This window comes from Chenopodium album, chromosome 18 (assembly GCF_948465745.1).
Source record: "Chenopodium album chromosome 18, dcCheAlbu1.1, whole genome shotgun sequence".
NCBI classification, from domain to species: domain Eukaryota; kingdom Viridiplantae; phylum Streptophyta; class Magnoliopsida; order Caryophyllales; family Amaranthaceae; genus Chenopodium; species Chenopodium album.
The window spans coordinates 36,022,402-36,045,640 of NC_137851.1; the positions used below are offsets into that span (position 1 = coordinate 36,022,402).

The 23,239-nt window shown below is 33.9% G+C and overlaps 1 protein-coding gene across 1 annotated transcript; it reads right to left on the reverse strand.

Annotated features, from left to right (window-relative positions):
* Positions 1-271: 271 nt before the first annotated feature.
* Positions 272-23,012, reverse strand: LOC145590817 (uncharacterized). Its single transcript, XM_081647209.1, has 5 exons — positions 22,572-23,012; positions 22,060-22,187; positions 21,808-21,920; positions 1,480-1,665; positions 272-445 (listed from the first exon to the last, which is right to left on the reverse strand). Exons 1-5 carry the CDS (start codon positions 22,925-22,927, stop codon positions 416-418), a joined length of 813 nt encoding a protein of 270 aa, XP_081503335.1. The 5' UTR covers positions 22,928-23,012; the 3' UTR covers positions 272-415.
* Positions 23,013-23,239: the final 227 nt, after the last annotated feature.

Consider the following 23,239-nt stretch of genomic DNA (forward strand, 5'->3'; position numbering starts at 1 on the left):
GATATAAATTCTCTCATTTAGAGAAGAGTAGAAGACATCAGGTAAGGAAAGAGAAAGGAAATAAAAGGATTCATTTTCTTTTCCATTTTAATAAACCAAATCCCTCCATTTTCTGAGAGATTTGGATGGAAAAATGGAAGATTACTCTCTCCTTCCCTTCACCTTCCTTTCTCTTCCCTCTTTTTCCTTTCCCTTCCTTTCCCTTCACTATTGTCATCCAGACATCCAAACATAGTGAACACAATTTATTTTGCTTTATAAGAAAAGTGTATTAACTAAATAAAGATGGAAGGCGCATTATCGATAAAGTCAATCATTTAAAAATAATTTAGCATCTTAAAGATGAAATTACAACTATGTAGTGAACTGAATTTACACAGGAAATATACTCAAATGTCAGGCATGAACCCACTTTTCACCACCTCCTAACCAGAGAAGTAAGCAGCTGCAACACAAAACATCACTTCGTATAAGCAGCATTATATAGGCCCCAGAATAAAAATTAGAAAAATAAATGGGAATTATTTATTCGCTCTTATTTTAATTAACACTATTTAAAAGTTTTATCTTGGTAAACGTGCAAGGGATTTTGTTGCTCAAAATAAGGAACGGAGGTAGTATATACTAATAACAAACTAGTATGGGCCCTCAAAAAAAAAAAAAAAAAAAAAAAACTAGTATGGAGTATATACAACATACCACCCCTAAACAATAGAGAAGTTACGCTACAGTACGTAACAAAAACGATATAATAATTGTTGTTTCCTCCATCAACTTTACTTAAGCAATGCAAATAAAAAGCTTGCTCCTTTAAGCTTCGGTATAAAACATATTCTCCTATTTACCATCCATGTAAGATAAGGGCATAGATTTCAATTGTTATCCAAAATAGCGATTTTACCCTTGCTAAAGCCACTACCTGAAGTAGTGGTATTGGTCATGTAGGCTAAAAACCGAGGTTTAAAATGGATTGATTTATACTAGTTAAGAGACGGGCTGTGTGCAACAACCAGTGTCTTTGATCACCTTTAATGTAAATTGTAGAAGCAAAGACACCCCTTATATTGAAAAAAAAAAAAGCAATCACTACCAACAATATGTAACCAAACCAGCCTCTTTGCTTCCAACTTTAAAGTGAAAATTTTTGTACATGATGTATATGAAACATAAATCACCACCTGAACTTTTATGAGTTATGACTATCAGCCACATAGCCCAAGTGCCCAATCAGGCAATCATTGGCAGTTTAACATGCTTTAGTACTGAAATTTTCGTTGAAACTAATGCTCAAGGACTTTTACAGTACTGGAAACTCAATTATTGGAGTAACTTATCATGTTTATCAAATATTTAAGAGCTCAGCAAGGTGTTAATTAAAACTAAGGTCTGTTCAGAAGATATATGAAACTTAACATGATAGTGACATATTTTTCCATTTGAAATAGCTAACAAAGTTTATGTAGGAGAAGTGTTTCATACCTCAAACAGTTCGAATGGACTTCCACGTCTGTACATATCATCTTTCTTGCTCTTGCCACTAGGAAGAATCTGGAACAAGAGTGTCCTCCAACCAATTAGCAGAACTGCAGTGCTTCCTAGAGTCACCAAAATAAAATTGGTGGGAGGAAAATGTGATGAAGTTAATGCGCGTATACCCAATCCCATCTGCCAAGGGTAAAAAGAAAAAAGCAATGAGAAGCAGAGTGTAGAGTACATCCATAATAATCTGATTAAAAACTTAAAAAGTATCAAATTAATACATTAAAATACTGGAACTAGAGAGAAAACAAGAATATGCATCTTTAAATTCTAGCTACACCTTCCAACTATGATTCTCCAGGTCAATTACAGCACTTTAGCAGTCTCCAAAATCCATCTTCAGCCAACTCTACCCTTTTTTAGTATTTTGTATTTATTTTACTGACTGCTCTAAGTAGGACTAAATAAATTGAAGATGTAAGGGATTCATGGTGAAACAGCAGGAGGGGTGGTGATAACTACTGTAACATGTTGCATGTTGATTTCAATATGACTTCAACATTAAAGCAACTGCTAACAAATGAACAAAAATTAGCATCAATATTCAATACTGCTATGAACAAACTGAGCAAAAACCATAAGCTGTGGGTGGTACTAACACCCCCTATTACTCAGACTCAATAATAACCTCACCATAGCAATGCCTAACACAAATCCAACATAATTATATGGTGCTTGAAAAATAATTGGAAAATGTAGAAAGCTTTCCAGATCCATGCTGGATACTTAAACAGTCCCAATACTTCTGAAGTATCTCTGTAAAATTGGAGGCACCAATGAAATCTTCCAAGGAATGCATCGAAAGATTACAGGAACCACTATAAAGCTGATCATCTTACTTTAAAGCAAATAGAACTTTTACATGCATTGCTAATAGAACAGAATACAGGCACCTCATGAATGAGTATTGATGAAAACCCAAGGATTTGTTGCGGAATCTGTATTCCCTTTCTCTAAGCCACCAACACCTGATGCCCAACCAGCACCGCCACCTTCCTCACCACCACCGCCCCACCACTGCTACACCCCAACCCACTAGTACGGCGCACCACCCACCAACCTACCACCTCTCCACCAGAACGCCCCACCGCCCCACCACCATAGCACCTCAACCCACCTCGAAATTGCCCTCACCCATCCCCAACCAACTCAATCCGCTTGAAATCGCCGCCACCCACCCCTAAACCACCGTTTCGCACCCCAAAACCACCATCTCTTACCCTAAATACCACCATCACCTAGCTTGAAACTCCCCCACCAACCCGAAAAGCCCCAAACCACCCCGAAAATAGCCCTTACCACCTTGAAAACTAAACCTTACCAGCTTAATAATCATCAACAACCACCCAAAACTCAACCCTAAAAATTTGGTGAAAAAATTAAGAGAAAAAAAATACCTTAGTTTATCATCAATTGTAGCTTTAAATAGTCACATTCAACCATGAAAGGTTCAGATTTGAAGTTAATATTCAAATTTGACCTTATAAACCTTAAACATGACCAACAATGGAGATTAAATAATAAGAGAGAGAATGCAGTAAAACATGGAGGGACAACAAGGTTGAAGAAGGTGTTGGCACTCGCGGTGTGGAGGGGAGGGAAGGGGGTGGTGGTGCCAACGTGGAGGGCTGCAAGAAGCCTTAGGGTGGTGGTGGTGGAGGAAGTAAAGGCGAATGGGTGAGAAGAGGAGGTAATAATATTGATTCGAAACAGAATTACTCCTCGGTATGCAAGGGTATTTCGGGTTTGTCAAATGTCTAATGTCCAAATGTACTTTAGCTACGCATGCAAGAAATAGAAGGTAAGTGTCAAGAGTTGACCCGGGAACGTCCTTACGACACTCTAAGTCAGTGATTGCCCTTTCTTGAGAGAGAAAGTCGAGAGAGAATGAAAAATTAGAAATAGTTCTCCATCATTAATCATTGGCTGCTATTTATAGATCGTACTTTGTGGCAAAGATGTAATTAATTAGACAAATTAGGGTGAATTCAGTACTTTATGATGATTACTTGATGATTAAGGATGGCGAGCTGGGTTATGGAGGGGTATTTTTGTCATTTGAGTCACATTGGGCTTAGGACATGGATTATGCCCAAAAAAATATCATCCAAACAACATGTAATATGAAAGGGAGTTGCTTTCCTTTCCCTCCCTATCCCTTTCTTGATTCCATTCCCTTTACTCCATGTGAATTAAACAACCACTTATTTATGCTCCTTTCCTTATTCCTAACGCACACATTCCCTAAACCTCTTCCCTAACTATTAGGCAGGTTGGGTCAAAAAAGGGTCCTTGTATATTGGGCCAAAGTAAATCAGGCGCTTCAAGTTCAATTGTGGGTTCTGAATGGACATGCATTAAATAAGCAAGGAAAAAGAATAGAGGAGAAAGACAAAAGTAATTACACGTGAATACTGAATATGAAACTATACATGTAATTATTTATACAATACATGTGAATATGAATGTTTTTACATTTTGTATCATTAAGGGATCCTTTTATCCTCGTATATATTAGAAGAAATAAGGGAGAGAACTATTGGATGGAAAGACTAGGCTACGTGGTTGCCAAATGATCTAGGGTTTTGGTCAAGGTTAAAAGGTTTTTATTAGATGGGGCCTTTAATAAACATGGTCTTCATTGGACAAGGTCAATAAAAGGTCAAAAGTTTAGCCCAATATACGGTGAACCACTTTTGACTTTATACATGTAATTATTTTTACAACACCTATTTTTACAAAAGTAATTACATGTGAAATTCACGTAGTAATGCGTATTAGTGCAAATTTTGAATCAGCTTCACTAATTAAGCAAACAATAACTGGGAGTTTCCCATGTCTCCATCTCCAGCTTTAGATGTGTATATTAGCATAATATATAATAAGAATGCCTCCTACCTTCAATAAATGTCGATGCCCAAAAATACTTTTCAAGTTTCCAACAATAAGCTAGTGAATTTCATAGGTAAAAAAATAAAATAAAATAAAATAAAATAATTGTTTTTTATCAAAAGAGTATGAAATGGTGGGAGACATTGCAATAAAAGGATGTATTTTCAACTTAAAATGTGACAACTACTAAATGGAAGAAAAGATTCTTTATTAATTTCTGTTTTCAGGAAGAAATTTCATCTGCAGAACAATTGAACTCCCAGATAGGCAAAGAGATGATAAAGCGTAAAGCAACAGAAGAATCTTTTTGATGATGGAATGGCAGGAATAAATATCGCTAAAGTTTTGCAGGACAAATCATGACCAAACCTCATGTTATATTGTCAAGCTAACAAGCATATCAAAACTATTATTTACTCTTTCAACCTTTTCTAGGCAGTTCTACAGTTCTACACCAGGGTTATATCTTCAATATCTGTCATGTTTACATTTTGTCTTAATAGATCCCGCCACTCTTATATATTTAGGTCAAAACCAAGAGAAATTTTACATTATTCTAAGAATCTTCAATTGTTGCAACTTCCTTGATTTCCCATATTTTGTCTTGTTCCTCCCTTAAAAAAAAGCTAGATGATAAGATTTTTTTTTATTATATCTGTTTAACCAATTCAAACATAATTTAAAATTTCAAAAATTGATTAGAGCACATAATTCCAGGTAACAAGCGCAAGGTATCCTCCAATTTCAACCCTATATGTAAAATTAACAAAGCTATATCTGAAAAATCTGCAAAAAATTCTAGATTTTTTTTTATTATATCTGTTTAACCAATTCAAACATAATTTAAAATTTCAAAAATTGATTAGAGCACATAATTCCAGGTAACAAGCGCAAGGTATCCTCCAATTTCAACCCTATATGTAAAATTAACAAAGCTATATCTGAAAAATCTGCAAAAAATTCTTATACATAACACCCCAAATATTGATCAACCACACAAATATAACAATATGAGCAATCATAGGTAACATCATTCTTTAAAGGACTTAAATGCTAAATTCCTGATAATGAGAGATGGATAAGCTCAAAAGAAAAACTTATTAATTTCTAATCCAATCTTATAAAGGCCCATATTCCATAGCCATGCCTATTGTAAGGTGCACTCTTAGTTTCTTACCCCTGACCTTCGAGAAAGAATAATTGAAATGAACACAAAGGAGATACATACTAAACATGGTTGCAATGCATATAACTAGGAAATAATTTTGAATGGGATATTTGTGGACTTTCATTTCATTTTCCCCATGACTTGTTAAAGATTCAAGCATCTGATGTTTCCTACTCTTCAATAATATACCATGAATAAAGGAAAACAAAATTCTAACACATATCCAAATACTCTTCCAGTGATCGAAAGAACTTTCTTTCCCCCCTACCGCCAAGAGTTTATCAAGACTAATGTTGAATAGTTGATGTCACATGAAGCCAAATTATTTGGACAAATGTCAGTTGTATGTCAGAATTTAAATAGGCAGTTGAGTTCATCAATGGTTGTTCACTTCTTTTATTGACGTAATAAACTTAAAATGATTTTTGAGAAAGCAATCAATTAGCAGTTTTATATAGGTTCGCTAGAATAGCAAGTCTTTGCAAGGTCTTGATTTGTAAATATTCTGTATGCTTCCCTTAGTTGTGTCCAAACTTGATATGGTTCAGATCTAGGAAGACGTAATAGCCCTATTCTCTTAAGTTTGCTAAAAATAGATTGCCCGGTAATTAACTTATTTCTCTCCTCATTAAGTTTATGTTCCGTTGTCATCCTAATAAATAGTATATTCCGTAATATGTTTTAGCTAATGTCTTGCAACCAGTGCACTACTACTACCATATTTGTATATACTACCTCACAATTATGGGCAACTTTCACCAAAAAATGGACGCTAAAAAATATGTGCAACTTTACAAAAACATTCCATTTTAAGTAAAGTTTTTAAGCAAAATTACTAACATACTCTTATTTTGTTGAAAAACATAAACTTTAATTTAATTTGTGAATAACTATTACTCCCTCCATCCCCAAATGTTTGTCACTTTTGATGAAAATTCACGGAAATTAAGGTGGAGAATGTGGAGTAATGAAAGTATATGATTTCAAAACAATAAAGTAATAAAAGTGCATGGGAAAGAGAAACTCCCAATTAAAAAAATAATTAAAGACATGGGAAAGAGCTATTGAGAGATTCAAGAGTGTAAAAAATTAATTTAGTCAAAAATTGGCACAGTTTTGATGGCAAATGTTAGGGTAACATAGGAAAAGGACTTAATACGGAAAAAAAAATGAGGGTATAAAAGTCTTTATGTATCTTATTAATTATGAAAATATGAAGGAAAATCATAAATAAAAATTAAATGTTAGGAAAATCGTATAAAATTAGATAAATTGTACTTCCTCCATTTCTATTTACTTGACCCATAGCCTTTGGCACATTATTTAAGGAGAGGAGAGAGATAGTATTTGGTGCATATGGTTCACCTTATTACCCTTAAAAGTTGTCCCCCACATGCACTTTATGAGGGTATTTAGATAATTTGTTTACCAAAAGCTTATCAATTATAGTATGAGTCAAGAAATATGACATTTTCATTTTAGGAATGTTAGTCATGTAAATAGAAACGGAGGAAGTATAAAGTTAGGAAATCATAAAAATACAAACACTAATCACACTGATTTACGCTTATTTTTGTCATGAATTCTTAATTTTATACAATTTTCAAGAGTATTTAATGTTTGTTTATAGCCCTTAGGTCTACATATAGCATTACTCAAATATGAAATGTGACAAACATTTAAGGGCACTCAAAATGGTAAAAGTGACAAACATTTAGGGACGGAGGGAGTATTAGATTGCTAATGTTAGAATTTGATTAAATTAGTATGAGGTTGATAATGAGAACAATTTTCATTCTCTATATCTTTAGTAAAATAGAAGTTATATATGTCATGTTTAATATCCTTGAAATATGTAAAGTAAGAAGAAAGAAAAAAGAATAATTGACGTATAAGGATTTGAAATTTTATATATGAAGAATATATATCAAAGAAAAGTGTATTATTTATGCAGGTATGTAACCCAATTGTATTCCTCCATATAATCCTTATTATTACTATTTGAGTTAGCAATTCGTAATTTATTTAACTCCTACATTTGGTATCAGAGCCACGTTATTTCCTCAATATACAAAATGTCTACCAACTTTGTTCAGCCATAAGTACCCTAATTATCCAAAGACCAATATGAAGATTGGTGCATTAAAATGAAAGCACTATTTGGTTCCAAAATTTGTGGTTAATGACGGGTTTGAAAAGCCATGTGGTGAGACAAAAGCGACATTAACTCAAGAAAAGAAAGATGAATTGAAAGAAAATCAGAAGAAAGATCCCAGAGCATTATTTTTAATCTATGCAGGATTAGACCACGAAACATTTGTGAAAATCTTGAATGCAACCACAAGCAAGGAAGCTTGGGATGCTCTTGAAACGATATTTAAAGGAGTTGAGCGAGTTAGAAAAATTCGTTTACAAGCATTACGAGGTGAATTCAAAGATATCAGAATGATATATGTTGCGTCTATTTTGGATTATTTTTCTCGTCTTTTGACAATGTTAACCAACAGCAACAAAACGGAGAAAAGATCGAAGATGCTAAGATCGTCGAGAAAGTACTACAATCTTGCAATAAAGAATTCAATCATGTATTACCTGCAATTGAAGAAGTATATGAACAAAGAATGAAGAACAATGATGGACCAAGCGGATTTCGTGGACGGGAAGAGGTCGTGGTAATAACCAACCTCGCTACCAAAGTACTGGAGAAATTTTCGGCCATGGAAGAGGGTCAAACAGAGGAGGAAGGAGTTTCAACAATCAATCAATCAATCAATCAATCAAAGCCTTAATCCCAAAAGTGGGGTCGGCTAACATGAACCAAATTTGATTATTCCGTGTAGTCATCAACATAAATCTTTCTCCTCCATCCCTTACGATCCAAAACTTCATCCTCACGTAAATCCATGCACTTCATATCCTTCCTCACTCCTTCCAACCAAGTCATCTTTGGTCTCCCTCTTCCTCGTTTAATCCCTCCATGGTCCCACTCTTCCACTCTTCGCACCGGTGCACCCTCGGGTCTCCGTCTTACATGTCCAAACCAACGCAGACGATTTTCCCTTAATTTATCTACAATGCCCGCCACACCTACTTTCTTGCGAATAACCTCATTTCTGATTCTATCTCTTAAAGTGTTTCCACACATCCACCTTAACATGCGCATTTCCGTAACCTCTATCTTTTTAATATGCTCTTTCTTAGAAGCCCAACATTCTGTACCATAGAGCAACACTGGTCTTATGGCAGTCCTGTAGAATTTTCCCTTCAACTTTAAGGGAATGCTGCGGTCGCATAGCACTCCCGTGGCCGCTCTCCATTTAAGCCACCCTGACTTAATCCTGTGGGTCACGTCTTGATCAATGTCACCATTCTTCTGGATGATCGACCCTAGGTACTTAAAACATTCACTCATGGTCAAATCCTTTCCATCCAAACTCACCACTTCATTGCTTGTCCCCCTCTGAGTGCCAAAACGACATACCAAATATTCAGTCTTACTCCGACTTAGCTTAAACCCTCTAGATTCCAACCTTTGCCTCCATTGCTCCAACTTGACATTAACCCCATCCTTAGTCTCATCCACCAAAACGATATCATCTGCGAACAGCATACACCATGGAACCTCATCTTGAATTGGTCTAGTTAATTCGTCTAGAACCGTTGCAAAAAGAAAAGGGCTTAATGCAGACCCTTGATGCAATCCGATTGTAATAGGGAAATCTTTTGTCAACCCTCCGCATGTCCTCACATTTGTTGACACATCCCGATACATATCCTTAACTAGGTCTACATACCTTCGTGGGATACCTTTCTTCAACATTGCCCACCAAAGTATCTCTCTTGGCACCTTGTCATATGCCTTCTCTAAATCAATAAAGACCATATGAAGATCTTTCTTCTTTACCCTATAAAACTCCATCATTTGTCTTATCAAATGGATTGCCTCCATAGTAGATCTCCCAGGCATAAAACCAAATTGGTTATCTGAAATGCTTGTGCATGCCCTCAACCTTTGTTCAATCACCCTTTCCCACAACTTCATAGTATGGCTCATAAGCTTAATTCCTCGATAGTTAGAACAATCTTGAGCGTCTCCTTTGTTTTTATAAACCGGGACCAAGGTGCTCTTCCTCCAATCTTGTGGGATCCTTGTAGCCGTCCATATCTTGTTGAAAAGGTTTGTTAACCAATCAATACCAATCTTACCCAAACACCTCCACACCTCTATCGGTACCCCATCAGGGCCAACCGCCTTCTTAGGTTTCATCTTCCTCAGTGCAATCTCCACCTCTACTCTCCTAATCCTTCGCACATACTCCATGTTGATTTCTTCATCACTCATAGAGGTATCTCCTATCACAACTCCATTACTTCCATTAAATAATTCATCGAAGTACCCCTTCCACCTGTCCTTGATGCCCTCCTCTTGCACTAGGACCATTTGGTTCTTATCTTTGACACACTTCACCATGCCAATATCCTTCCTTGCCTCTTGTCTTCTCTTTGCCATCTTATAAATGATCCTTTCTCCCTCCTTGGAATCAAGCTTTTCATAAACCTCCTGATATGCCTTTTCTTTTGCTTGGCGAACAGCTGCCTTTGCCTTACTCTTAGCCTCCTTATACGCTGCAAAGGTTTCATCACTCCTACATTTTCCTAAGGCTTGATAGCATTCCCTTTTTTGCTTAATTACTGCTTTCACCTCTTCATTCCACCACGAAGTATCTCTCTGTACCGAAATTCTTCCCCTTACTTCCCCTAAGACCTCTTTGGCCACTCTTAGGAAACAGTTCTTCATTCGTAACCAGGTCATGTCCGGATCCACCTCTCCATCCCAATCCGCTTCTTCAATTACCTTTTCTGTAAAAACCTTAGCTTTTGCATCCCTTAGGGTCCACCATCTTATCCTTGGTTCTTCTTGTCTAACTTTTTTCTTCGCCTTCTCTTTCAGACGAATAGTCATTACCAATAGCCGGTGTTGGGTGACCACACTCTCCCCTGGGATAACCTTACAGTTTATGCAACTTTGTCTATCTATGCTCCTTGTGAGCAGGAAGTCTATTTGAGTTGCATTTGCTCCATTCCGAAAAGTTATCAAGTGTGAATCCCTCTTCTTAAACCAAGTATTAGCCAAAATTAAATCATATGATTGGGCAAAATCCATAATAGCTTCACCACCGGAGTTTCAACGAACGTGGTAAAACAAAAGACATTCAATGCTATAATTATCATAAATATGGACATTATGCATCTGGATCAAACAAAAGGACCAGGGAAATCGTTTGATTATGCCGAAATATAAAAATAAAAAAATAAAAAAAAAAAAAAATAATAATAAAAAACAATGAGGAAACTCCTACATTGTTGCTAGCGCATGAAGAAACTAGTAATCAACAACATGTAGTTTTTACCTTGGTGTTAGTAATCACATGTGCGGAAGAAAAGAATTTTTATTTGACCTTGATGAGAAGTTTCAAGGTAATGTAAGTCTGGGAGATTCATCCAAACTACAAGTTGAAAGTAACTACAAGTTAAAAGTAAAGGAAAAATACGAATATTTCAAAAGAATGGAAATGAAGAACTCAATTCTAATGTTTATTATGTGCCTATTATGAAAAGTAATATCCTTAGTATTAGAAAAATATGAATATTGCAAAAGAACGGAAATGAAGAACTCATTTCTAATGTTTATTATGTGCCTAATAAGAAAAGTAATATCCTTAGTATTGGCAACTCCTTGGAAAAGGATATAGTGTTCATATGGAGAGTAATATTCTTCTTCTTCCCTACCTTATAAAAAGTTCAAAAGAACTCTTATGAATAGTGTGATGACTTTTTTTCCCCTAAAAAGGTTTATTTACCCATATACCCATTTATGTCGTATTAACTCTTATGCTTCCCGTATTTATTTCTCTTACCTTCTTTAGTCTTCCTTCCCTTCCAACTTCCATCGTCCAAAGTTATTTTTCTTCTAATGTAAGAAAGCAAAACTATTTAATATGATAATAGTCCTCTTCAAGGGGTGGGGGAATAAACTGGATATAATCCCCTTTGTTACTATTTTCATAAAAAAAAAAAAAAAAAAAAAAAAAAAAAAAACAAAAAAACAAAAAAAACCGCACACACACACAAATCCACCGAATTCAATTACCTCATCACCTAATTAGACTTTTTTCTTTTAAAACTTTCTCCGTTAACTTTTAGTTGCAACATTTTAACTTTCACGCTTGGCAATACATAATTTCAATCTCTTGTATCTCACATTATAGACATGTAAAAAATCTAAAGATTAAATATTTAAAACATATATATAAATCGAGATGAATCTAATAAGATTCCACATGACTCTTTTGCCCAACAAAAAAGTCAATACAAATAAAGATCAATTATAAAAAAAAATGTAAAATATATATATATATTTTCAAGTGTTGCAACTAAAAGTGACGGATGGTGTATATTATATAATTCACAATAAAAGTCATATTGCACCATTAAAAGCTTACAACTAAAAAGTGAATAGTGTATATATATTTTCAAGTGTTACATTTCCGTACCTACACAAGGATATGATTGCTAATAATTTATTTCTTAGTATATGCGTTTAAAAGTTTAGTCACTAAGTTTTGGGTGTCATGACAAGCTATTACAACTCAACCATAAACATCGAATATGTCGCGCGCAACGCGCACATAGGCTCCCCTCGTAAAGATAAAAGTGGAAGACTTATAGCTTAATCAAGAATGGCAAGGAATCGCATGTTTCCGCTACGACTTCACTGAGGTACAAAATTGTTTCTATGGTGTCATAGAGAATGAGTCCTGGAAATGGCATAAATGCTTTGGGCATTGCATTTCAATGCCCTAAAACTACAACAATCAAAAAACATGGTGCATGGGTTACCTACCATGAAGATCCTAGACAAGCATGTGAAATATATACGATGGGAAAACAAGTGAGACTTCCATTCCAGAAAGGTTATCATGGAGAGCGAAATAACCATTAGAATTGGTTGGAGCTAGTATCTTTTGGAGGTAATCGCTATTTTATTACTTTCATTGACGATTATTGTAGATGTAGGAAAAATCGGCTGCATTTGATACATTAATGCCATTTAAGGCTCGAGTACAGCTAGAGAGCGGATATTAATTGAAAACAAAAAGATATGATAAAAAGGGTGAATATACATCGCATATATTCAAAAATTATTGCAAAGAAGCTAAATACAACATTAGTTTACAACCTCCTAAGAATCGAACAATTTTAGACATGACGCGAAGCATCTTGAAAGACAGAGGATATTAGGCAGGAGTTGTTGCATGAACAACTTATATTCATAATTGTAGTCCTACGAAAAGTGTGAATGAGAAGCCAAATGTTGAACATTTTCTAGTATTTGGGTGCATAGCCTATGCTCATGCATCTTCATTGGATACAGTTCACAATCTAAAGCTTATAAATTATATAATCCAATTACTGGAAGTAGGGATGTAATATTCGGCAAAGAAAAAGGAAAAAGAAAAAGAGAATTGTGTTTGAAGAATATACTAATATTACAAAGAAGAGTTATGAAAAAAAACTCAACCAAGGACTCCAAAAAATAATAATGATTCATCATCATCACCATCAACTACTACTGAAGGATCAGTTTCACCATCAAAAACACTTGTAAAGATGAGAAGCCTACGAGACATTTATGAAAAGACAACCGAAGTCGAAGAAGTTGATTTATTTTTTTTATATGTAGACCATGAACCCGTCAATTTTAAAGAAGCTTTTGGAGAAGTAGAATGGATATCGGTTATGAATGAAGACATCCACTCAACAGAGAAAAATTATACATGGGAGTTGGCTACATTGCCAAAAGGCCATAAGGCTATAGGTGTAAAATGGGTTTACAAGATCAAAAGAGGTGTAGATGGAAGTATTGATAGATACAAGGTAAGACTTGTAACAAAAGGATACAAGCAAAAGTATGGCGTTAATTATGATGAGGTATTTGCTCCTATAGCTCGTTTAGACACTGTGAGAATGATGATCTCACTTACCATACATCACAAATGAAAGATAGATCAACTACATGTTAAATCGGCATTTTTAAATGGTGAGGAAGAGGTTTATGAAGAACAACCAGAAGGAGTTGTCATTAAGGGAGAAGAAGATAAAGTGTTTCGGTTGAAAAAGGCACCTTAAGCAAGCCCCACGAGCTTGGAATACACGTATTGATGGATACTTATTACAAAATAGTTTTATCAAGTGTCAATATAAACATGCTGTCAACGTGAAGAAAAATGGTGATGATGTTCTTATAGTAAGCTTATATGTTGATTATTTATTATTCACCGGAAACAACCAAACTATGGGCCTGTTCACATTTACTGAATTGAGATGAGCTGAGGTGAAATGAATATTTTATGAGAGAAGGAAATTAGGAGTTGAACCCTGAACTGAACTCAACTGATTGGAGTTTAACCGAACCGATTGAAACTAAACTGATTGGAGCTGAACTGAACTGAAATTAAGCTGGCCCTACGTTTGATGATTTCAAGGCAGCAATGTTTAAAGAATTTGAGATGACAGATTATGCCTTAAGAGCAAGTTTAGCTCCAAGTCTTAAGACTTGGGGTGACATCATCATTTTGAGTCTTAAGACTTATGCTCAAGACTTTTCCCATTTTTTCTTCAAAATTCTCAAGCAAGTCTCAAGTTGAGTCTTGAAATTCCAATACTCAACTTCTTAAGACTTGAGATTGGGACCCACTTCACCCACCTCACTTTTATTTTTATTATCCTTTTTTTTAACACTTTTCTACATATAATATGTTAAATATTTAAGTCTTAGGGCTAAAGTGATAAATTTGTGTAATTTTTAGTGAGTCTTAACAAGAATATGACATCATTTTCAATAAGGACCACAAAAAATGATGTCACATCTAAGTCTTAAGACTTGGGGCGGCTAAGCTTGCTCTAATGAACATCTTTCTTGGCATAGAGGTGAAGCAATGTGAAGATAGAAATTTTATTTCACAAAAGAAATATGCAAAGGAGATTCTTGAAAAGTTTAAAATGGATTCATGCAAACCTATGAACACTTCTGTTGCAACAGAATCAAAGATGACAAAAGCTAGAGAAGCAAAATTAATTAATCTAACCTATACAAAAGTCTAGTTAGAAGTTCAAATATTTAACCATCACCATATTGTATATGGTGTAGGATTATTAGAAAATACATGGAGAGTGACACCTAAAGAATCGCATTGGTGCATTCCAAAGAGAATATAAGGTATATTAAAGGTACCTTAGATTATGGGATGTTCTATTATTTTGGAAATGGAGCAAAATTATTTGGTTATTCTGTGATGTAATTGGCTGGAGATCAAGATGAGCATAAAAGTACAACTGGATATGTATTTTATCTAGGTTCAACTGCTTTTACATGGAGTTCTAAAAACAACCTGTTGTGGCACTATCAAATTGTGAAGCTAAATACATAGCAGCTTCGTCCGCAGTTTGTGAAGCATAATAGTTGAGAAATCTCTTACAAAAATTTGGTCACACTCAAGAAGGATCTACTACAGTATATGTTGACAATGTGTCAGCTATTAAAGTTGAAAAATCCAGTACAACATGGGAGAAGCAAACTTATCGACACAAGGTTTCGGTTTCATTTTCTTCGAGATCAAGTAAATCAAGGAACAATTGTGCTCGAGTATTGTAATACACTAATACAACTAAGCAAGTCGCATTTATTTTTATGAAACCCCTATTTTATGAAACCTTTAAAAAGTTACGAGAATTACTAGGAATGAAAATTAAAGTTTAAGGGGGCGTTTTGAAAACCATAAACTTTAAATTAATTAGGGAATAACTATAATTAGATTGCTAATGTTAGAATTTGATTAAATCAGTATGAGGTTGATAATGAGAACAATTTTATTAAACCTCTATATCTTTTGTAAAATAGAAGTTATATGTTGTTTTTAATATCATTGAAATATGTGAAGTTAGAAAAAAGAATAAGAGAGATATAAGAAATTGAAGTTTTATATGTGAAGAACATATACCAAAGAGAAGTGTATTAATTATACAGGGTTGTAACCTAGTTTTATACCTCCATATAATCCTTATTATTATTTGAGTTAGCAATTCGTAAACTGTGTAACCCCTACATTTTTAATATGTCTCTAACTACAAATACAAAACTAAATAAGATTTAATTAAGTGAATAACCTAACTTAAATAATTAATAATCTTCCACCAATTAACTAACCCAATGTGATTTATCTTTCTTCATCTTCCCAATTCAATAAACCATACTTTATCTTCATCTTTCCCAAATTTTTTTTGAAAAATGAAAACTAATAATCCCACTTTTACTCCATCTTCCATAAACAATCCCACCTTTTAAATTTCAGAAACAATCCCACCTTTGAAAGGGATCTTCCATTAACGATCCCTTTGACCTACAACCTGTTAAACAGGCTAATATTTTTTTTCTTTTTTTTTTCCTTTTTTTTTTCTTATTCTTTCGCCTCGGACCACCGGTCCACCACCATTACACCTAGGGGTGAGCACAAATTCCGGGTACCCGGTTTTGGAACTGGAACCCGGTACCACCGATTCCGGTTCCGATTCCAAAATTTAGGAACCGGTAGCAACCGGTTCCAATTCCGGGTCTTAATATTTTGGACCCGGTACCCAATGGGTACCCGGTTAAACCAATTCTGGTATAGTTAATGTTTTTTGATTTATTTTTAATTAGTAATTTTAATTAAAAGTCATTTTTGAATTATTTTAAATATATTTTAAATTTCCAGAAAATTATTTTACGGTACTTTGAATTTTTTTATTTTCTAATTTAATTACTATTTAGTATTAATCAAAATAAACAATAAAACAAAATTAAAATTACAAATTGTTCATGATTTGCATCTTTTTTCAACCAAATTTAGAAATCCGCGATCATTAATCATGATACACATTAATTCGTTTCGTTTACAGCGTGTTTCTTCTATTAATCGCTGCTCATTGTCATAGATCTAATGGTTTGTCGAGTTTTTGAAATTTTTTTGCAATAAGAGTTCCTATTCGATTACTCAACAAGTATAAGAATTCTTAAATTGACAAAAACAAAGATAAATCCCGATTGTTGGCCTATAATGTTAGTTGATAGGCATAACGATGGATTATGCTGGGCATATTGAATTGGAGAAGACATCGAATTTTATTTTATTTTTTTCCGTCACAACTCCTTAGTTTGATCCGTAAAACTGTTCGATTTTTGTTAGATTTGTTTGTGTGTTTGGTAATGACATATAATATAGTTGGTCATTACCTAAAAAACTAGATTTATTGGTTTAATTTGGACAACCCAATGGTCATGTCAATGTTAATCTAATATTTATGGTTAAACTTCCCTTTTTTTATCAAAAATCGTTCCCTTTTTTACAACATCATGCCATTATCAACACAATCCCCAACTGACCCAAAAAAATAAAAGTAAAAGTAAAAAAAAAGGAAATTTTGTCTAGAAACTACCCTAAAGATAGGGTCATTTGTTAACAACTACCTTTTTTTTTTTTGTTTAAAACTACCTAGATGTTACAAAACGTTTGGGTAGTACTACCCATTAACGTTTTCCGCTCAATTAAGACGTTATTGGGCCCACTTTTTCACTTTTCCCACTAAATTAACTCTCCTAATTACCTTCTCTCTCCTCCCTAATTAACTTTCCCTCCATTCTCACTCAAAAATCCAAGTAAAAATACTCAATCAATTGAACACAAATTCTCAATTATTCGAGTAATGTTTCACACTTTCCTTTTAATTAATTGTTTATTGTATTTGTTTACAAATTTTAATTGAACGCAATTAACATAATTAGGGTGTAAATTAGTGATTCGGATTAGGGTTTATTGGTTCAAATAAATTTAGGGGTTTTGATTTCTAGGGTTTAGGGGTTCACTTGAGTTTTAGGTTTCGGTTATTTTGACTTTGAGATTAAATTCAATTGCATTTTAATTACTAATTGGCCATTGTAATTGATAGGATGTCTAATTGGCTATTGTAATTGATAGGATGTCTAAATTTGGGGGTGTTAATTTCTAGGGTTTAGGGGAAGTTAATTAGGGAGGAGAGAGAAGGTAATTAGGGGAGTTAATTAAGTGGAAAAGGTGAAAAAATGGGCCCCATTAACGTTTTTTTGGACGGAAAACGTTAATGGGTAATGCTACCCAAACTTTTCTTAAATTCTAGTTAGTTCTTAAAAAAAAAAAAAAAAAAAAAAAAAAAAAAAAAAAAAAAAAGGATAGATGTTCACAAATGACCCGATCTTTAGGGTAGTTCTAAACAGAATTTCCTAAAGAAAACTACTATACAATACAAATCTTATTTTTTAGGGGATGATTTAGCACAATGTTAGGCGTGAGTATTTAAGATATATCATTTCCATGTACGTGATTAATTTTATGGCATGTATAATTTTTTTTGTTTTACTACCTACGTTTCATGTTTTTTGCAACTTTGGGCATTATTTGTGAGATATAAAATATTCCAAAGTTGCAAAAAACATGAAACGGAGGTAGTAAAAAAATGATATATATATATAAGGATATATATTTTTCATATATCGACTATCGATATTCATAAACTAATAATTTGTTTTGTATTTCATATATATTCAAGTTTCCTTATTTCTCTTAAATTATGAAAAATGAATTTGGGTCGTCCAAATGACACCAATAAATGCAGTTATTAAGGTAATGACCAACTAAAGTATATGGAATTACCAAACACATAAACAAATCTGACACAAAAAAATGGAGTAGTTTTACGGATTAAACCAAGGAGTAGTGACGAAAAAAAAAAAAATCAAGTTGTCTATAATCCATCATTATACCTATCGACTAACATTATAGGCCAACAATCGCGGATTTATCTTTGTTTTCGTCAATCTAAGAATTCATATACTTTTTGTGTCGAATTGGAACCCTTATTGCAAAAAAAATCGAAAAATAAAAGAATTCTATGACATATGAGAAGCGATTAACGAAACAAATTAATGTGTATTATGAATATTAATCAAGATATATAACATATAAGATGGGTGGTGAATTTTGGTTGAACAATTATTTAATTTTGATTTTTGATCTAATGTTTATTTTGATTATTAATAAATAATATTAAATTAAGGAAAAAAAAAACAGATTTTCAGAATTATTCAAAAACAATGACTACATTAGAATTTTCACATTTTCTGGGTATTTAGATTTGTGGGGGTGGTGTTTGTAGGAGTAGTAGGTTTCGTCTAGGCGTATAGGGGATTTGTATGGATTACGTACGATGGCTTGTGTTGTAAGGTTTTGATTATTGTGAACAAATGATGATTATCTAACTAAAATTTATATTGAGATGTGTATGAACAAGTCATGAACCATGATGATAGTTGAGTACAGATTAGATCATTATTATTAAAGATGGTTACTAATGTACAATGTATGGATTGTGTTTGACTTCCTAACAAAGAGAAGAAGTATAAACGTACAAATGTATTGTTAGACTTTACATGCAGTTCCTAAGAAGAATGATAAACAGTTCTTTGCAAGGAATAACAGAGTAGGAACAAGCAAAGAGAAATTCCTTCAGCTTTTAAGGAGATGAGAAGTTCCTTCCAAGAAGCTTTGGAGGAGAAGAGAAGTTCCTTAGATCGGAGTGGATGCTTTGCCAGAGAACCTTTGGAATCATGAAACATGAAGACAGATAAAAAAATTTTAGGAATCATGTAAGTATGTTGGATAAGAGAAATTGTTTGGAACAAGCCTAAGTTGCTACGTTGGAGCTTCAGTTAGGAACTCACAAAGAGTTGATGCTAACCAATTAGTCTAAAATTCGTTTATAGAAGGTACACGAGTTTGCATAGCACTAGAAATTAGTTTTCCACGTTAAATAGTCATTGCCTTATATATTCCTACTTTCTAGGGAGTTAATTTTGACTTAGTATTATTATTTATTAATAGATTTTATTTTATAAAACATAAGTTTTTAAAATAAAATCTTATTATGTTTTAGTCAAAAAGATAACTTATTTTCCAAGTTTCTAAGGATTTAGTTTTGACATAAACTATTTTCTAAAAATGATTTTATTTTATAAAACAAAGTTTTAAAAATAAATAAAATCTGGTTTTATTTTAGTCAATATCGTGGGAAAAAAGAATTTCAAAGAGGTTACCTTAAAAGTAGGAGTTTAGTTGAGATCCTGTTTGTTAACGAAATGAATCTGATCTATATATAAAGTTAAATTAATAAACAAGTTTATTATTTTAACTTATCGTTTTAAGGAATTCTGTTTTAAACTCCTATTTTTTAGCACAAGGACGTGCTGATTGTTTTCCTAAGAAAAAGGAGGTTATTGAGCAAGTCATGGAGCAACTAATTGACCCATTATTGTTGCTTATAATCAGGACTAGTTTGCTTTTTGTGGGCTTAAAGAGTTGGACCACTCCTAATCATAAGGAACATGGGTAATTAGTAGGTTTTCTAATCTTCTATAAATAAAACATTATAATTCTTTCCAAAGTGTCAAACTTTAGAGAGTCATTCCAAATATTGTCTCACTTGAGTGGAATAGTTTTCATGAGAGATATATTTTATCTTCCACATTAGTGAGTCAATTTCTTCGGGTTCAAAGTTCCTTACATGTCTCAAAGTGTCAAGCATATTAGTTTCATACATTTGTCTTTTATATGTATTTGAGAATTGTTCAAGGATTTAAGTGGACTCTTGTAATGAGGAATTTAAAAGGGTTTGAGTGGACTCTTGTATTGGGGTGAGAACCTGAGTGAGTTCTTTGTAAAGCTTTGAATGAAGCTTGAGAGAAAGAGAAAGCTTTGAATGAAGCTTAAGAGAAAAAGAATAAAAGCTTTGAGTGAAGCTTGAGAGAAAGAGTAAGACTTTGAGTGAAGTCTTGAGTAAGAAGAAAGATCTTTAACGGAAGATCTCGAGCTGCAACTATTAGAGGAAATAGTTGTTGGGAATATGAGTTCATTGAGGAATTCAATAGGCTCTAGTTCCTTATAAGACGTAACTGAGTCGTTGGCCTATTTTAATGGAATGTTGAGTCAAAATCCCTTGGAGTCGAGGTTTTTCACTTCCTATTTGGCCTAGGAAGTTTTTCTCGTAAAATCTCTCTTGCACTATTTCTCTACTTGCGTTAAGTTTCTTTTAAATCCGCAAAAAGTGACTAGCAAGCTTCATACTTCATTCCCCCCCCCCCCCTCTTGTAGTATTTCATCTAAATAAAAACTTGCTTGGGTAGGAAAGGTGGGGTGGCTTGGCAAGGTGGGCGGGTGTGAAGGCAGAGGTTCGGAGGCTTGGCTAGGTGGGTGGTGAAGGCGGTGGTACAGTTATGCTTTTTTTTTTTTTTTAAGTGAGGATTTGGATTTGATTATTTATTAATGACATACCTTCACTTTCTTAAACAACATTTAAGATTTTCTGACTTGGAGTCTGTGCAAGACCCCAAAGTTGCACATAATTTTTAACGAAGGTAGTAGTCACATAGAATATGCAAGTAACAAGCAGTCACATCTTAAGAATTACTCTTGAAAGATTCACCGTAGGACCGATGTTGCTATAATTTTAAGAATATGCAAGTCAAATGTAGATTTTTGCATCACTTTGATATTGTAATGATTTTCCTAATATGTGAGACTAATTAACAACTATCCATGAATATGTGACTGAAGATGATTTTCTATGTTATTCAATTGGAAATCTATTGTCACATATGAAGGCCAACATAAATCCATTAAGTGTCATTATATGCTATATTCTATTGTGAGAGTTTAGTGTGAAAAAATTTAACTTTCAATAAATATCAGATATTTCAACAACAATTTGATATCATCAAAACATGGAGCTCTGAAACATACTCAATAAAATTTCATCATAAAAGAGGGGCAAGGACAATAGATTTGTATAGTTAAATGAAAGACGTGATCTTATACTTCCTCATTTTTTTTTTTTAAAGATGTTCTACTTTTACTGTGAATTTGCGTACATTTAACTAAATTACGAACAAGCAACTAAACAAACGCAACACTGCAACAGATTTGATAACACTAAAATGACTAATATCACCTTCCAAAGAGCTAAAATGTTTAATATCAGCAGTAAGAAGTAGAAGGAAGTATAAAGGTAAATATCGGACTTACCGGTATACCTACGGCCCAAGACTTGGCAGCAGCAGCAACCGCCTTATTCAAACCATTCATCCCTCGACCATCCTCACTGTACCCTCCAAGGAAGTACGCACTCAGAAACCATCCTACATCACATTCAAACACTCTAGTTAATACCAAATTATCCAAACTCTTCAAATGACTCAAATGTTATTCTATCTTTCACAAACCAGAAATTATCCAAACACTGCAAATGACTCAAATGTTATTCAAAATTACACAAACCAGCAATAAAAGGGTCAGCAGTGCGCAATGTTTCAGCCTCAAACACAGGGAATCCATGGCTAAACCTTCCAATTGCAGCGAACAAAAGTATTGCCAATACATCCCCACCAGCTAATAACGCAACTTTCCTGAATATAATACAACACATTAAAAAAAGTGTTCAATATTTCGCAACATATTCAACACACAATCAAAGTTTAAAAAGCATAATCAAAACATGATAAAATAAAAATTATAATAAGACAATGCTGCAACAAATTCAATATGAAGAGGAACCCAGTACGAATTCTGCCATTAACAAAAAAACCCCACCAAAATTTAAATTAAAAAGTAAATAAATAAATGAATTATCCCCATTTTTGAAAGGGGAAGAAGATGAAGGATTATCAAAGTATAATAATACAATACTGCAACAAATTCTATAAGAAGAGAAACCCAGTATGAATTCTGCCATTAACAAAAAAAACCCCACAAAAAATTAAATCAAAAAAGTAAGTAAATAAATGGATTACCCCCATTTTTGAAAGCGGGAAGAAGAAGAAGGCTTATCAAATTGAATAACACCTTCAAGAGGAACAGAATCAGGGCCAACAAAAACGGTGTCGTTATCAGGAGGGGATTGCTTGGTAACAGGAGAAGATGAATCGGATGATTTGGCAACAATACGAGGAAATCGAAGGGTGTGTTTGATTGAATTTGATTTGAGACTGCGTTTAGAGAAAAGGGTTGCAGCTGGATTAATGTGGGAAAATTTGAGAGTGTGTTTAGAGGAAACAGAAGATGAGGTTGAAGATGAAGAAGTGCAGCAGCTGCAGCATCTGCTGCTACTGTTGGGAACGGAGGCCGGTGCTTGGCTAAGTACCAGCATTTTGGTTTTCCAGCTTCTTTTCAAGGTTGAAGCTCACCTTATATGTTTTTCAGAGAAGGAGAAGAGGATTTAGCGGTTGGGAATTGGGATTATATGTGGCAATAATCAAGGGGTAAACGGGTAATCCTTCGCCCAGCACCGTGCACACGGTTAAATGAATAAACGAATAGGTTTATGGGGTCCGCATGTAATAATTTACGTAAGTTTACACTTACGATCTGTTCTGATTTAATGAACTGAGTTGAATAGAATTGATTGGAGCTGAACTGAACTGAATTCCGTATTATTAGCACCCGTATTACACAATTAAGA

Bases quoted from the DNA above. Each gene is read 5' to 3' on its own strand.
- LOC145590817 (XM_081647209.1), bottom strand. From the start codon at position 22,927: ATGCTGGTACTTAGCCAAGCACCGGCCTCCGTTCCCAACAGTAGCAGC. The intron at 21,921-22,059 runs GTTTGTGTAATT...AATGTGATGTAG, and splicing joins TGCTGACCCTTTTATTGCTG to GATGGTTTCTGAGTGCGTAC. The intron at 1,666-21,807 runs GTAAGTCCGATA...TACCCTTGGCAG, and splicing joins CTTGGGCCGTAGGTATACCG to ATGGGATTGGGTATACGCGC.